General features: G+C 44.6%; 1 protein-coding gene across 1 annotated transcript; it reads left to right on the top strand.

The window, feature by feature from the left end:
- The first annotated feature begins 412 nt into the window (after nt 1-412).
- Nucleotides 413-10628, top strand: LOC139702669 (sulfotransferase 2A1-like). The gene is made up of 6 exons (XM_071604268.1): nt 413-548; nt 1599-1807; nt 3296-3422; nt 6669-6763; nt 8447-8624; nt 10516-10628. The coding sequence occupies exons 1-6, from the start codon at nt 413-415 to the stop codon at nt 10626-10628; spliced, it is 858 nt and encodes a 285-aa protein (XP_071460369.1).
- Nucleotides 10629-12848: the final 2220 nt, after the last annotated feature.

Consider the following 12848-nt stretch of genomic DNA (forward strand, 5'->3'; position numbering starts at 1 on the left):
ACAGTTCCACAAAGTCCTTCCAGGCTATTATTCTTACACTGTATCTATTGATTTCATGTAAAATTTCTATTATGAAAACTCTTCAAAACACATATAAACAAAAAAATGGCTTTCTTCAGGCCCCACACATTGCTCAGTGGGGTTATTTTGCAGCACTTGCCATGGGGTCCTGTCTATGAACTCATGCTCACATCCTGATCCTGTCATTCCCTGAATGATTCCTAAATTGCTCAATAAAAAGAAACTTTGATCACCAGTCACAATTTTGTTTAATCACCCAGTTAATTTGACAACAAGAAAAGTTAATGATTCTTTTGACTTTACTTCAAAGTCCATTCTCCCAGTACCTCCCCCAACATCCAATGGTGGATACAGCTTGAACCCCTGCACCTCGCACAGAGAGCTCATCACCATGACAGATGGCTACTTGTGGTTTGAAGGGTTACGTTTCCCTGTGCTTGGTTATAGCTATGAAGTTTTGAAAGAAGCATGTGCTCAGTTTGTGATAAAGGATGAAGACACAGTATTGGTGACCTACCCCAAATCAGGTAAGGAAACAGGACAGGGACCATCAATGGGAAAGGCGATGGCTGCGTTTCTCGCTTACACAGCAGATGGATGGCCTGACCTCTCCATGCCAGTGAGCCCTGCTTTGGGGAAGAAGAGGCAGTGCCCCAGGCCAATTGCATCCAGACTAGGACAGAGTGACATAAGTGCTCAGCAGGGGTCGTCTGAGGTATTAGAGTGAGATATAGGAGTGAATCCTAAGCAGATTTGGGCATTTGTGTGGTGGCACGGAGAAGGGTGTGGAATAGGGTGACCTGTGAAGACCTACTGGTGAAATACCAGCTCAACAGGAAGGAAAAGTTGGAATGGAGGTCATGTGGTGGAGGGGTACTGTAGAGCAGGAGGGTCAGCGTGGACTTGAAATCAGAAAGAGCCTGGAAAATTCAAGGGACTGAAAGGACATGTGTCATGCACCTACAGGAGAAGGGCATGGAGCAGGATCACAGCAAACTGGGCGAGGATTGGGGCCAATGACCTTTGAAGGGACACGAGGTTGGAAAGTCAAGGGAAGTTGGGACATATTAGAAGGATCTCAGCCAAGAGCCAAGGGTTGCAAGCATCCAAATATCCACTGGTAGTTTAACGGGTAAACAAAATGTGGCGAGTTGATACAATGGAGTAAGATTCAGCCTTAACCAGGACACAGGCTGACTCCTTCTACAATATAGGTCAATACTGGGACTCATGCTAAGTGCAGTCTGATGGGCACAAAAGGACAAATAGTATAGGAATCCCTGGGGCAAAGTGTAGTCAAGTTCACAGAAACAGAGAGCCCCATGGTGGGTTCCAGGGCCTGAAAGATGGAATTAGTAGGGAAATGTTGTTAAGGAGCAGAGAGTTTCAGTTTTTCAGACAAAAAGCTTCTGGACATCTGCTGAGCAACAGCAGGAACATGCTGAACACTGCTCAGCACCACCCCATGGCATGCTTAAAATGGGCAGATGGTAAAGTGCATGTCATGTATTTTATCATAAGTTTTGTTCACAAGCCAGGTTGAAGTGAGCGACCATCAATTTTCCTTCCTTCTCTAGGAACCCACTGGATGATTGAAATTCTCTGCCTGATTCACTCCCATGGTGATACCAAGTGGATTCGATCTGTGCCCCCCTGGGAACGCTCACCCTGGATAGAGACAGATGTGGGTTACAAACCATTAAATGAGAGAGAAGGTCCACGGCTCATGTCCTCTCACCTCCCCTTCCATCTCTTCCCCAAGTCTCTATTCACTTCCAAGGCCAAGGTCAGTGCCTAATGTTCAGCCCATGCGTTCCCCTTCCATGTGCCTAGGTCACCCTGCAGATCTTGCTGGGGTGTGTGCTCACTGGGTGGATTGGGTGAGACAGCCATTCCCAGATATTATTTAGGTTCATGTGGCCACAACCAGACCACTCTTGAGTGCAAGGATGTTGGACCATTCTGCAGATTAGCCTCACCTGAATTCAGGGGTAATACGACTGGCTCAAGTCAGAATCTTAGAAAACCACATTCCATGTGTAACCAGAATTATAACCGCATCTACACTAGAGTGTTCCTGCATACAGCTCTTACACATGTCCGCCAATCTCACTCAATAACAGCCTCCTGCCAGGTTCGAGGAAGCACCCAAGTCAGTGTTGCCCATATATGGGGAGCAGAGCCTGCATACACTGATGAATGCTCACATCCAGGGGACTGCTAGGAGTCAGGGCTTGCGTCATTACCACGTCACTGTGCTCTAGATCAGCAGCCTCTCCAGCCTCCCCATGGCTGATGGATGATCAGCACAGACAGTGGTTATCCAAGATTTTACATGCCAAAGACTATATTTAGGAAGATCCTTTCTTAAGGTTGACTTCTGATTTTTTTCATGTTTTAAGTTTAAATGATGCCAAGATCATAGAATGATAACCAAGTGTCTTGGAAATGTCACAAAGTGCCTAACAGTGAGTCTGCTCCAATAGACCCATTTGCATGTCTCCTGTTGGATTCCTTTAGCCTCTGCCTGAGAAAACTGAGGCCTGTAGCGACATAAGTCCTCCAATAACAACTCCAAGAAAGTTGGCGCAAATACAAAGTTAGTTTCTAATGATTAAGTACCAGGTGGTGTGTGTGTGTGTGTGTGTGTGTGTGTGTGTTCACTAATCGTATACAAGAGCCTCTTCATATGAACAAATGCCCACAGTAGGTCAACTATCATGCAGACCAGATGTACAACATTTCTATAATCCAGAAAGTCTCCGTCTACCATCAGTGCCCACCACCTGAGGGCAAACTCCCTAGACTTACAGCCACAGATTACTTTTGCTTATTCCTGAATTTTCTATAAATGCTTGCATACTGTCTGGATGTCATACATGTGAGACTCATCAATGGTCTTGAGTGTGAGAATGCTGTATGTGCTATGAATCTGAATATTCCATAATTTATTAATCCAGTGTGCTGTTAGTGATCATTGTGGGAAAGCACACACACCCCTCACCACTTACCATTTAAAACTTTCCAGCAGGTTCCCAGGAAGAGTAGACAAGCATCCCAGAAAGAAGAGACAAAGTCTTCCCCCTCTACTCCTGGCACATGACCATGTAATAGGAACGTTAAGATGTGTATTTGGTGAATGAACGCTATAATATTTTATTAAAGGAATCCATCATGTTTAATAAAGATTAAGGAAGAACTGCCCAGGGAAAGATCAAGATCAAGGTGGGGAAATGACTGACTGAGACTGATTTTTCATTTTCTCTAATTTAAGGTGATATATATCATGAGAAATCCCAAAGATGTTCTTGTGTCAGGTTATTATCATCGGTCTATGATGAAACTATGTAAGCAACCAGAGTCACTGGAACAGTATTTTCAATGGTTCATCCAAGGAAACGGTGAGTGTTCTTCACATACAGGTCTGTGTCCTCTATTCTGCTGGTCTTTCTCTTGTTTTTTGGTATATCTATTTTATTCTTCTTCTGCGTATTTTCCACATATGAGAGAAAGCAGACAACCCTTGACTCTGTGAGTCTGGCTTGTTTCAGTCAGCATGCTGGTCTCCAGTTCCATCCATTTTCCTCAAAGTGACATAATTTAGTCCTTCTTTATGATGAGTAAAATCCATTGTGTATGAACCACATTCTCTGTATCCATTCATCAGTGGACACCAAGGCTGGTCCCATAGCTCAGCTGCTGGGAGTTGAACTGCTATCCACCTGGGGGGCATGTGTTGCTATAGTGTGCTATCTTTGTTTTGATGGATCCCCAGGAGTTCTATGATTAGGGCACATGCTGGCTCCATTCCTAGTCTTTTGAGGAAACTTCAGACTGATATCCATGGTGTTGTACTAATCTCCAATCCCGATAGTGTGTATGTGCTCCTTTTCACTCAGTCCCTCCCAGTGTTTATTCCTATTTGTGTTCTTTATGATTGCCATTGTAACTGGAGAGAGACACGATCTCCATGTAGTTTCTATTTGCTTTTCTCTTGTTGTTAAAGAAGTTGAAATTTTCTTCATACAATTGTAGGCCATTGTATTTCTTCTTTTGAGAAATGATTGTGATTTCCCATCTGTTGATTTGGTTATTTGGTTTTTGGTGTTAAGTTTTTTGGTCTTATCCCAATCAATAAATGGGCTAAGGAACCAAACAGGCACTTCTCAGAAGATATACAATCAATCAACAAATACATGAAAAAATGTTCAGCAAGTTGAGAAATGCAAATCAAAACTACTCTAAGATTTCATCTCACTCCAGTCATAACGTCAATTTTCAAAAATACAAGCAAGAAGAAGTGTGGTAGGAGGTGGTAAGGGGAAAAGGCACACTCATACATTGCTGGTGGCACTGCAAATTGGTGCAACTACTCTGGAAAGCAGTATAGAGATTCCTTAGAAAACTTGGAATGGAACCATATTTGACCCATTTATTCCACTCCTTGGTTTTTACCCAGAGGACTTAAAATCAGCAGACTATAGTGACACAGCCACATCAGTATTTATACCAGCTCAATTCACGATAGATAAACTTGTAAGCAACATAGATGCCCTTCAACAGATGAACGGATAAAGAAGCTGTGGCACTTATACACAATGGACTATTACTCCGCATTAATAGAGAATAAAATCATAGCATCTGCAGGTAAATGGATGGAGGTTTAGAATATCATGGTATGTAAAGTAAGCCAATCCTAAAAAAACAAAGGCCAAATGTTCTCTGTGATAAGTGGATCCTGAACCAAAAGGGACAAGGGCGGTGGTCAACGAAAGAATAGAGGAACTTTGATTGGGAAAAGCAGGGGAGGAGACATGAGGGCAGGAAAGACAGTGGAATGAGATGGACATCATTACCCTAAGTCCATGTGTGAGTGCAGACGTGGTGGGACTCTACTTCCTGCACAACCAGAGAAATGAAAAATTGTGTTCCGTTTGTGTACAATGAATCAAAATGCATTCTACTGTATTTATAACTAATTAGAAGAAAGAAATAATAATAACAAACTTATTTTTGAGTTCTTTTTATGTTCTGCATGTTAATCTTCTGTAAGAAAAATTGGCTGGAAAAGGTTTTGCTCCCTTCTGTGAGCCCTCTCTCTCTGTCTCATCTCCTCAATGTGCACAAGCTTTTCAACTTGAGCCTCTCCATTTATCAACTCCTGGCCTTTCCTGAACACTAGGAGTCTTACAGAAGTAACGCTTGCACCTACAGGTCGGAGGATAGGCACTATGATTTCCACTAGTAGTTTCGGTGTTTATGGTCTAATTCCTGTTTTTTGATCCACTTGGAGTTGATTTTTCTGCAGGATTTAGCTTCATTCTTCTACCTGTAGATGTTCAGTTTTCCAAGCACCATTTATTAAATAGGGTTTGTTTTCTCCAAAATTTGCTTTTCGTGTCTTTCTTGAGGATCATTTGACTCCATCTGTGTGGGTCTGTCTCTGAGTCTTCTATTCTAATCTACTGATCTCAGTGAATGTTTTGATATTAGCAAACTTTTTTGTTACTATACCTCTTCAGTATGACTTGAGACTGGTTAGACTTTAAAACATGATAACTTCAGCATTATTATTATTATTATTCTATGGCACTGGGGATTAGACCCAGGGCTCTGCAGGTGCTAGTCAAGTGCTCTATGACTGAGCCACATCCCCAGCCCCTTTTCATACTTTATCTAGAGAGAGGGCTTCCCTAAGTTGCTGAGGCTGGCTTTGAACTCTCGATCCTCCTGCCTCAGCCTCCTGAGTATCTGGGATATAGGCATGCACCATCACATTCCACTACCTGGGTATTTGTTGAAACCTTTGTGAAAGGAATTGCATTCTTGAATTCTTCCTCAGCAGATTTATTCTCGTGATGAAGAAAAGTGCTTGTTTATTAATGTTGATTTTTTTGTCTTGCTATTTTCCTCGATTGATCAGTTCTAGGAGTTTTTTGGGAAAGGTTCTTGGGTGTTCACAGCAGAGCCTCCTATCACCTGCGAACAGTGATAACGCGGCTTCTTTCTTTCCCACTGGTGAGGTTTTGATTCCCTTCTCTGCCAACACCTCTGGCTCGAGTCTCTAGAGCTCTGTTGAATGGCAGTGGTGAAAGTGGACATCCTTGTCTTGTTCCTGATATTAGGAGAGATGCTTCCAGATTTTCCCCATTTAGCATGATGTTGGCTTGGGGTTTGTCACACACAGCCCTCATGATGCTCAGCCAAGTTCCTCTGTCAAGGCAAATTCTATTGATGTGGTGAAATACATTTATGGATTTCCCTGTGTTGACCCAACCTTACATCCCTGGATGGAAATCAACATCTCTTGATGTACAATCCTAAAGTGTGAACACAACATGTCCTGAGTATAATCTTAATGCTGAATAGGATTTGCTGAAATTTTAATAAGCTGTTCTGTATCTATGTTCAGCAGAAATATTGGTCTGTTGTTTTCTTACTTAATCTGTGTTTCCCAGTTGGGTATCAGTATGCTACTAGTTCCATAGAATGAATTCAGAAAAGGTCCCCTTCTCTATTGCATTACTTATTTTCAGCAGCATTTATCAATTATAAGTGAATCAAGCTGTCAATATGTGTAGCGTGACACAGATGGCTCAGACCTGTTTTGACAGTGTGTAACCTGCACCCCTGTGCCTGCCCCACAGTGCCCTATGGATCATGGTTCGAGCACATTCGGGGCTGGATGTCCATGAGAGACAGGGAGAACGTCCTGCTGCTGAGTTATGAAGAGCTGCAGAAGGTGAGCGCCCTCTCATAGTCGGCACCTATAGCATCCCAACATCCTCTCTCTCCCCGATGTCCCTGGTCTTCAGGGTGTCCCCTTCATGTTTCCTGTCAAAGCATAGGCTGTGAAGGTCACTGAGAGGAGATGAACTTTGGCCTCCATTTTCCAGCTTCTGTGAGACCCTCCCTAAGTTCCAAGATCTTTCTTCATATCTTCCAAACTATTGAGTCTGGCATCATCTAAAGGGCCTTCTCACAAACCCAGAAGAGTGCCACGGCTTATGCCACCCCCTGGGCCTGCTGAGTTCTCTGCCTGCAGGACCTTATCTGTTCCCAGAAACCTAGCCATCAGAAGGGGTGGGGCAGAAAGCACTAATCCCAGAGTTAGGTCCACCTTTCTGGATTCCCCCTTGACTGACAAAGTGACATGAATGTGAGGTGCCACTTTGGGTGACTATTGTGAGGGGTCAGGGGCTGGAGTAACAGGCAGGGCCTGTGGATGAGCTCAGCCCTGGTGGGTGGGTGCAGGGTACAGCTGGGAACAGCAATGACTTCCAGTGACCTGAGGCACAGGGTGGGACTGTGGAGAAGAGTAACTAAGTATATATTTCAAAATAGCAAATGGAGAGGATGTTGAATGTTCCCAACTAAATAAATACTCTCATCTGAGTTTGCAGATGTGCCACTTACACTGACTGGATCGTCACACTTTGAGGAGGTACTTAGCCTAACGTTAATTTTCTGCTGGTGCAGAAAAAACTGCCCATGAATGGCACAGAGATGCACGGGGCTCTGTGGGAGGCTCACAGGTCCACACAGAATGGGAAGCTTTAAAATATTTAGAAGCATTTTCAGAAGTGGTCAAAAATGAACAAAAAGTAAAGGAGTGAGCAGACCTTAGAAAACCCCTGTCCTGTGGGTGTGTCTTGGGGACAGAGAATGTGCCACAGGCTCAGGCATCTGTTTCCCCTGGAGAAGGGACCCTGGTCACCTTCCTGCAGCTGCTTCCTGTTCTGCTGTGTCCTCAGCATGAGGCCGGTCCTCAGGGAGGAGCCTTGGTGCCATGTCAGCCACCTCAGCAGCAAGCTGCACACTGCCTGGGATTCTCCTCTCCAACCAACAGCATGTTCTTCCATTATTGCCACAGTTGGGTCTTCTTGTCACTCAGTGACTGGGGCTCCTGAAAACATGACTATAATAAAGGACTATGGTGCTGACAGGAGCTCTAGGTCTACAAGGAAATCCCTTCTTCTCATAATGACCTGTTTCCTTGCTGTGATCTCACAGGAAAACCCATCCATAATCACGGGGTCAAGTTAAGGAGACATTGTAAAGCCCAGTGTGTTATAAAGTGTCAGTCAAGGGATGCAGGATCACTTGGTGTGAGGATTAGCCTTTGGGGACTTTGTCTCGCTGCCTTATCTTGAAATCTCAGGCGTCTCCTTAGAAACCCCAGCCTCTGCCTTTGGGGTGTCCTGACTCAGCCTCCTGGGAAGCCCCTGTGATCTCCACATCACCACACACCTCACGCCCTCTGCTGGCCCTGTCTCTGCCTCCCTCCTCTGGCATCCCCAGCTGGCTTCTCCCATCTGATGTCATTCCCCTCCTCTTCCTCCCACAGCCCTCCTAACACCCCTTCCCATCCTCCAAGTCCTGCTGTCCTGCCTTTCACAGCTTCCCTCTTCATGTTCACACGTAGGACCCAAGAAGCACCATAGAGAGGATCTGTCAGTTCCTGGGAAAGAAGTTGAATCCAGAAGAACTGGACTCCGTCCTCAAGAACAGCTCCTTCCAAGTCATGAAACAAAACAAGATGTCCAACTTTGAAATATTGCCTGAAGCTTTATTTACTAAGCCTTTCTTAATTACAAGAAAAGGTAAATGCCCTGGTTTCAGAATGGGTAGACTACGTGGGCATTCCTGTGTTTGCCCCCGGCACTGAGAATGCAGGTGTTGGGACATTTCAACTTGAATCCTTCATGGCCCAGAAAGCCTCTCGTGCCCTTCAGGAAAACTGTGTTTATGGGACTGGGATGGGCTGCAGGTACCTGGAGAAGGTTGACCCCTTCTTGGGGACGAGGGGGGTTCTGGAGATGGTGGAGTCTGGGCCACTCCACTGGTGACTTACCACAGAGCACTGCCCTAAAGAGAGAGATACACAAAGAAAGACACGACTGGAGAGAGTGGAGAGGAGGGCATTTGCTATGAGACATTGTAAGGCCTCCTTCCTGTGAGGAAAGACGAATCATGTCCCCACCCTTGGGTTCAGGCCTATTGAAAATGTCTACTCCAAGTAGTGGCAGGACCTGTTTTGCCATATTCCTCCAGTTCACATGGATCTGAAAGGGTGACCCATGGAATCAATATACTAAGTACTTCAAGGGATATTCAGGAGGTCAGGATTTCTGCCACCCAGTGAGCCTGGAACCCAGAGCCATAAAACAGAGATGGGGATGGGACTTGGGGAGGAGCCCAGGCCCAGCAGAAGAAATCAGTAAAGATTGTTCTACTAATGAAGATAACTATGAAAATGGGAGTCGTGTGTGGTATTAGGACAGTCACGACATATGACATAGGCTGCTACTTTATATTCATCTGAGTGTATTGTTTACATGCACATCTTACATTGGTTTAGCTATTGTTATTCTTTTATTAATTTATTAGATCAGTCTGCTATGTGAAAATTAATGTATATGATGCATAATGCTGTAATCACATAAGTAAAGGATAAGAATCATGTCCATATATTTAGCACCCATGTCACCACCACCACTGTCACTGGGTATCCCCTCCAGGGAGTTTTTAAAACCCTTGTCTGTAAAGCTAGTCTATTCCTCATTTTTTTATCAATCCTATCCAAAAATATTTATTGAGCATATACGGTATAATTCCTTTAAGCAGTAATTCTTAGGCATTTTGTGAAAATTATTTCATACCCTAATATGTTAGAAGTGCATACCTTATGCACATTCAAAAACTAAGTACACAGAATGTATCAGGTTTGATCATTGCTATGAACGAGGATGGAGATGTAGGGTTCTGAGCTGAGAGCCCACTGAGTCACTGCATTGGAGTAAACATTTGAGTGAGGCCAGTGGACAGAGGTGAAGGTGTCTGCGAGGACAGCACTCTGGGGTCAGGAGCAGGAAAGGTAAACACCCTGAGGAGGGGGCAGCCTGGCAAGTCTGAAACTGAATCAGAAGACTGTGTCATGGAGCCGAGAGAGCAAATGGGCAGTCCCAGGGATGGAGTCCCAACCAACAAGGACCCTTCACCTAGAGCCTCAAAGCACCAAGGAACTTGGCTGAAGGAGAGTGGACGTCCTGGGAGACTCTGAGCCCCCGGGGACTGGAGCCACTGGATCTGGCAAGGGGTCAACATGGGTTCCTTGTGCAGAAGGTATGATCACAGGGATTGGCCAAAGCAGAGACACTAGGTGTGACCTGCTCTCATCACCCAGGTCTGAAATTTTGTCAGCTTGGGCCAAAGTGCTCAAAAAACAAGTGGTCAGACTTAGTTCCAGTCCAGATGTTCTGATTTATAGCCAGGATCGCTGCTTGTGGATTCTGTGCAGGATGGTTTGGGAGAGAAGGGCAGTCAGGACACACTTTCCAGACAGGTAGAAGGGGAAATGCACATGGTGTCCAGGGAGGAGAAGGCCTCACCAATGACCCAGGGGTCACTCTGCTGTCTTGACAGAGCAGGGAGGAGGTCTCCATCTTAAGACCTCTCCCTAGATCTGGTCTGCGTCTACTTCATCTTTTCCAGGCATCTCTGGGGACTGGAAGAATCACCTCACAGTGGCCCAAGCTGAAGCCTTTGATAAAGTTTACCAGGAGAAGATGGTGGGTTTCCCCAAAGAGCTGTTCCCATGGGAGTAACCTCTAACAGGTCCAGGATCTTTCATGGACACTGTGTGGTTTTCCTGTCCTGGGACATGCTCAGGACTGAGGGGTTCTTCACGTAAAAACCACTTTTCAGGAAAAGGTGGTGGGAGGATAGGATAACATAAAGAACCAATGAAATATAAGATAATTGAGAAGCAAAAGGAATTCTAGTTTGTTAGAGTAGGAGAATGGAGGGGGAGGGGCATGTGGGGAAGGGGGATCAGGAAGGGAAATAGACTTCCACACATGGGTGGGTTTCTCTGCATGAGCCCAACTCCTATGTGAACCCACAAAGCTCTGACAGAATTTAAAACCTGTTTCTTCATTCTGAGCCTGTATTTGGCTTCTCTCATCACTTGCTTGTAAAAATGACTGGAATTTCCCTATTCACTTTGTCACATCCTGGCATTTAAAAAAATCATGTATAATTTTAAACAGAAGCCTACCAATGTAAGATGAATATCACCCACAATTGTCTCTCATTCTTAAAACAAGAAATACAATGTAGCAGCACCTAAGGTTCCTTTTCTTTACGTGCATCTTCAGATTGTGTTGTGATGAGGATCTGGAGGAGTGTGATTTTCAGACTAGTTTATTCTCCTTCCTGGTGGTGTTTACATCATAAATAACAATTTCTCTGTTTGGGACTTTTCAAACATACATCAATGGTGAAAGGAATGATATATTCTGAGTTCTCATTTCTACTCAGCATTTACCACATGGTTTTATCTGAGCTGAGGTGTAATGAGTGGTTAGGAATTGACTGAGACTTGGGACACAGTTTCCTGTTCTCCTATAAGTGACCCTGGGTTTTCCCCTCACCAATTTCCCCATATTTAAAGCACTATTTGGCAAGCATGACACAACCAAAGGTACGAGTTTTCTAAGATACATTTAGAACTGAACTGGACTGTTCACTCATTGGCCCCTGGTAGGTGTTAGGAAATTTTTCTCCATAATCTTGTAATGAAGGTAAAGTCCAAATAAACTCTATCTCTGGACTGCTTTTAGTTCACTGTACAATTCACTAAATTTGGAGGTCATGCAGCAGAGCTATGTAGTATTAGTCTCCTGCACCTTACTCCTCAGTCTATACTCAAAGGTCTTGAAATCTACATAAGATAATGACAAACCACATCAATGTTCAAGGTCACCATGACAGAGACCCAGGATTTTCTATCAAACCAACTTAATGTAAACACAATAAGTGTATTTTATTTATGTTTTTCCATGAGCAATTTGTAAATCCCACCCTCCCCCTGTGAACACAAAGCAGTGGTAAGGGTTATCCCACCGCCCACCAACAAGGCTTTTCACACTGTTATCAGTGCAGCAGAGCTGGGCAACTGGACATCTCGGGCATCATTTCCAGCAAGGCCTAAACTTGGCTCTCAAGTCTTCAGATCCAGAAGTTCTAATGGGAAGAACTAACTGGTGAAAACACACAGTCATGAAGGTTACCACAGAAAAGACGTTGGAAATCATTCTCGCCTACTCTCTGGCAGGCGTGAACATCAGACATTACTTATTAGGATCACAGAGCAGGTCACGGGCACTAGGCTCAGGGGCAACAACAGTCATTCTTCTTCACAGCTCCACAGCTGCCCTGTTTGGGCCTGAATGCTCTCTCCACATAGATTCCCAAATTCCTCACACCAAATCTCTGAGGAAGGCCTGGCCTGTGAATTCATCCAATGGCGGTTGGTGATGTGCCCATTTTCAGGGAGTGTCTTGTTTGACTGGAGGTAGATGGTTAAAGCCAAGTCCCACCATCCTAGAGTATGCAGTGCAGATGAGGAGAAAGATAATAACCCCACATTCACAGAAATGAATGTCAATGTACATCAGGATCAAATGTAGAGTGTGGAGTCAGGCAGAGACACCCACTGTGGAGTATCACGTCACGGTGAGGGGAGAGACAGAGTCGTCAGAGTCCCCATTTTAGATAGTGATAAGAAGGGCCCTCTGAACCAGTGACAGGGCTTTCCTTAGACATGAAGAATGGACAGAGGGAGAGAGAAGGATCTGCCATCTTTCAGGAACAGTTGTGGCAGACAGAGCCCAAATGTAAGTGACCTGAAATGGAGACACATTTGGGATGTTTGTGGAATGGCAGGAAGGCCACCTGGGTTGTATGAGGGTGGCTTCTCCTCAGCTCTGGAGGTAATTTGAGAGGGAGGCCCACTCAAAAATTCAAATACATGGAGTTTCAGG

Source organism: Marmota flaviventris, chromosome 18 (assembly GCF_047511675.1).
Source record: "Marmota flaviventris isolate mMarFla1 chromosome 18, mMarFla1.hap1, whole genome shotgun sequence".
In the NCBI taxonomy this organism is placed as follows: Eukaryota; Metazoa; Chordata; class Mammalia; order Rodentia; family Sciuridae; genus Marmota; species Marmota flaviventris.